This window comes from Bicyclus anynana, chromosome 6, assembly GCF_947172395.1.
Source record: "Bicyclus anynana chromosome 6, ilBicAnyn1.1, whole genome shotgun sequence".
Taxonomy (NCBI): Eukaryota; Metazoa; Arthropoda; class Insecta; order Lepidoptera; family Nymphalidae; genus Bicyclus; species Bicyclus anynana.
The window spans coordinates 6521833-6526501 of NC_069088.1; the positions used below are offsets into that span (position 1 = coordinate 6521833).

General features: G+C 34.5%; 1 protein-coding gene across 1 annotated transcript; it reads right to left on the reverse strand.

The window, feature by feature from the left end:
* Positions 1-2151: 2151 nt before the first annotated feature.
* LOC112046021 (neurogenic differentiation factor 1-like) lies at positions 2152-4039 on the reverse strand. The gene has a single exon (XM_024082465.2). The coding sequence runs from the start codon at positions 3865-3867 to the stop codon at positions 2656-2658; it is 1212 nt and encodes a 403-aa protein (XP_023938233.2). The 5' UTR covers positions 3868-4039; the 3' UTR covers positions 2152-2655.
* Between the last annotated feature and the right edge of the window lie 630 nt (positions 4040-4669).

Sequence of the window (4669 nt, forward strand, 5' to 3'; positions counted from 1 at the left end):
AAAACGGCTTTAATTTTTGTTACGTCATCTCGAATCAAAATTTTATTTCAAAATGGCGGACAAAATTCTGTATTGTTCCCTCACGTGTAACTAAAACACTAATCACAGGGAACAGCGCCTGACGAATGGGGTGGAAAATATTAAAATGGAAGCCAAAATACCGTGCAACGCACCACCGTAAAATATGATATTTGATGAATAAAAAAAAAAAAAAGTTTTGGAGGAATTAAAATTCTCAACGCTCCCGGAAACCGGACGCATGTGGAGCGATGCGGTGTATTTACAAACTTCGAAATAACTCGCATTTTTGGCGCTTTTCAGCATTCTGTTATGTAAAAACTTAAATTATCTAGAGTATTTTCCATACTAAATTGCGAAAAAAAAAACATACATTCGAACATAGAATGTTCGGCGTTTTTGGAAGTCTTTTAAAAATGGAATTGGTTTTTGTCGTGATGTGAATTATATATTATGTAAATAATATTATACCCCTTCGCGGTTTCACCGCCGTAGTTCTCATTCCTGAGGGAATACAGGGAAAAAAACATATACTACTTGCCGATAATGTGACTTTCCGTTCACAAAAAATCAAATGTTCAAATCAAATGCTCTTTAAAATATTCGTTTAGATTTATCCGCGTAGTTCCTCGTGTTTACAATGTTGCTTCGGCGTTATTCTGCAGGATAATAATAATAATTAGTTAAACGTTTGTTTTTACTGGAAATACGTATTTACGTTATTAGTTACAAAGCTATCAGCAATACCCATTATGTAAGTACCCTCATCTTTTTCTAGCAATATAATATTTTAATCTATAGTAATACTATAGATTGACTATATATATAGGAATACTATAGATACTTTAGACTGCATCATCACTTACCATTAGGTGAGATTGTAGTCAAGGGCTAATTTGTAAAGAATAAAATAAAAAAAAAAATACTAAAAAAGAGGTAAAGTTTGGAAGGTCGTAGAGGGTAATCTCTGGATCTACAGAACCGATTTTATTTCTTTTTACTAAGTCAATATTCCTAGTACCTACTTATTAATTATATTTTTTCATAACGAATACTATCAACGATGTAAAAATTATTAAGAATTAGTTAGGCTAGCTCGAATGTATCGTCGATACAAAATAATGTGCATACTTGTTGCATCTATGTATTCCAACAATTCGCTCTTAATGTTCATTATTTATTGATGTCTAGGAAGTTTGAAGTAATAAATATCTCCAGAATAGGACAGGAACGGTTCTTTGCATAAAATTTTATTTCCATTACTGGATCCCAAAGGTCGATTGTTCTCTCCCTTGGATTCAGGTATTTTTTCGGGTAACGGCGGCGCATTACAATCATAATAGCGATACCGCCTTACCGTTAACGGACCGATCTGTGTGCCCAGTTCCACAACTCTGGGTTATAGGATGAGATAAGTTTGGTTAAGGTTTTAATCGTCAGTTGCATAAACGCATAAAACAGTATATAATTTCTAGCCATGCTAATTATATTAGTTCTGAAAGCACCTTTTATATACAATAAGCACATTTACGGTAAGGTACGAGTAAAGTAAATATTAAGTTATGTGTCATGACAAAATAAATCTATAAGCCAATTTTTTATAAAATACTAATTGTTCCGAGAGTGCGAAATAATGCTATTTATAAAACAACGTTATAAACTTTAAAACGTTATAAATTTTAAAATTATTTTAATTTTTTCGAAACCTGTACGTATGTATACCCAAATAGTTAGGAAATGTATTGACGATAACTCTTAAATAATTTAAAAGATCGTTAGTAAGGATGTTGTAAATATAATTTAATAAATTATTAACAACATCATTTCAATAATTCTTAAAATAATGAAAAAGTCACTAAATATGTAGGAGTTTTAAATTGAATATTTTAATCTCAGATTAACTAATACTAGCAGGATACGCTGGAACGGGGTTGGCGGCATTCTAAACAAAAAGCTTTTAAAGTAGGTCATTTAACGTTAAGCAATTTCACTGCATTAGCATAGGGGTTTGTTTCAAGGGGTTGGCCTTTAAGATGTGTTGTTAATAGTGTGATTAAGGTTATCGGATGACGAAATTAGTTTAAGATAAAGGGTACGAGGGGATTTATTAGGACTATTCGATAAAAACTTAGGTGTCGTTATAAGCATTTATTTAATTTATTAAACTTAAATTATTACTATCTAAAATCACATTATTTTATGAAGGCACAGTTTAATATTAAGTAGTTAACATAATTTGTATCATTAGGTGCCCTATTACATATTTACATACATTACGATGAAAGTTACATTCGGCTCTGATTACAGTTTAAATAAATTATAATTTAACTATTCTCGATTATTCTATAATTTAAATACAATGTACAAAGTTACAGGTTAAATTAAAATAGTAGAAATAAATATATAAAAAACTATTCATGCAGCAAGTATCAAAACGTATTTAGTACATAAATTATTCTAAGTTACACATACAAGTATAAGTACAAATATCGAGTGACCGTTACAGAACACCTTGCGCCCGCGTCGAATACACTCTTTGGCAACGACAGCTGTATGTTTTATTTCAATAATTACAATATATTAACATAGCAATAAATCGTTTTCAAATAATTTACCTAAGCACTAAAGAATACACAGTTATTGGCTATTCTTAGACATCGAACGAACTTGTCTAGTTTTTTCTTGCCACCATTTCAATGTTTCCTCAAACTGCTCTCGATCCTCTGGAGTGACTTGGATGTCTGGAAGTTCTTTCTTCAGTTCCACTTCACTGTATTGTTGGGCATCGAGATAATTATCCGATCCTTCCTTGAATTTATATTGATTATGTGACAAAATTAGATCCGGGGTTATTGCGTCTAATGGCAATCCTGAATCCTCATAGTTAGAGTGAATCTGTTGATGAATAGTTTCCGCATACTTCACTTCAAAGTCACCCTCACTTATAGGCACATCCGTTTCGCTGCAATAGCTTTGTTCGGGGATTACTGAGAATTGTTCCGCCGAATTGGGAAAGGGAAAGTGGCCGTCGAGAATATGTGGATTTACTTCTTCGTGTCCTAATAAATCAGAACCAGGCGTCATTGGTTGTCCTGCACCATCGTCTTCCTCATATAAATGTGGAGTAGAAACTAATTGAAACGTTTCAGATGACTGCATATCAATGTATTGCTGTGTGGGCATTCGATGTAAGGGTCCGTCCAGTTCATCTTCATCCATATCATCGTCGTCAAGTGCGGGAGAGTGAAGTGAATAATAGCTACGTTCTTGACTATTTTCTCTTGGCGACGACGAAGCTGGAGAAGGAAACGATTCCATGGAAGGGCGAGATGAGTTCTCTTTATCAGCGTGTCCAATATTAAGGAGGCTTTCTAGATTTCGAATATATTCGACAGCCATGCGTAGAGTTTCCACTTTGCTGAGCTTTTTATTTGGTCCTCTGTTGGAGTTGGCATTTTCAAAAGCTGCAGCAACTTCATCGGGTATATGGCGACGTAAGGCAGAGAATCCGTCGTTGACTTGACGGACTCGGTTCCTTTCCCGCGCATTTCGTCGTGCCACTGCTAGCGGTGTAGGGCTCCTCGCAGCATCATCTGGAGCACTTTCTCGGAGTCTCGGTCGTTTTGCTGATGTATTCGGATTAGAGGGTTCAAGCACACGCACTAAAGAAGACACTGAAACTGTATTCGGTGGCGACTGCACCTTTTGTTTTTTTCGCACTATAATAATTTCACGTCTAACGTTGTTCACGTCGTTATTGCTTATGTTCACGGTATTATTCACGGATTCTTGAAGCACCTGCGCTTTGAGTGGCGAGTTGCGGAAGACAACGACGCCGATGGAACTCATTTTGATTGATGATTTTGATTTTTCACATGTTACAACTATTTGTTTTTAATTAGGTGTGGTTTTTGGAGATGAGATCACGTAACTTGTTAGCAAGAGCTGTTAGAAGGATGTAATGAGCTTGAGGTGGCGTCAGAGCGCCGGCCTTCGCGGGAATGGCGCGTGCCACAGGCCGCACCTGGGGTGGCTCGCGGCTCACGGGGGGATCAACAGGGGTAGGTACTTACGTTTACTAGTTGCACACATGCCCTTTATAGGGCGGGAATGTAGTTCACTTTCCATTTATCGATATTTTGAATATCTAAAGTTATTTGTGTCTTCTAATTTAAAATATTTACACATTGTGCTTTGTATGGGTGTTATATTTTACGACTAATTATTATCACTAAACTTAGCATTGTGACGTATAAAACCAATTTTCATTTACTACTAATGATCTAAGATACTCCAATATTTAAAAAAAACAATGGCTGGTTTAAACCTAGTTAGTAATAAATAGTATGGAATTCACCTTTTTATGTACCAACAAATTTAAATGCTATATAAATATTATAAAGTTATTAGTTACGTAATGTCTTTGTAGTTATTATCTACATAAAACTTGATATTGCAAAATTATCATAACTTGACTGTTAAATATTATCAATCAAATATTAGACAATAATTATTAAGTGTTCTGTGTTTGTAGAGTCTTAACATTATTGGAAATATCTAACTTATCTAAGTAAATTTCTTAAATTACAATTTTACCGATATCGATGATTACATGGGGCTCATCACTAACAACGGACAATAATTTCAAGGG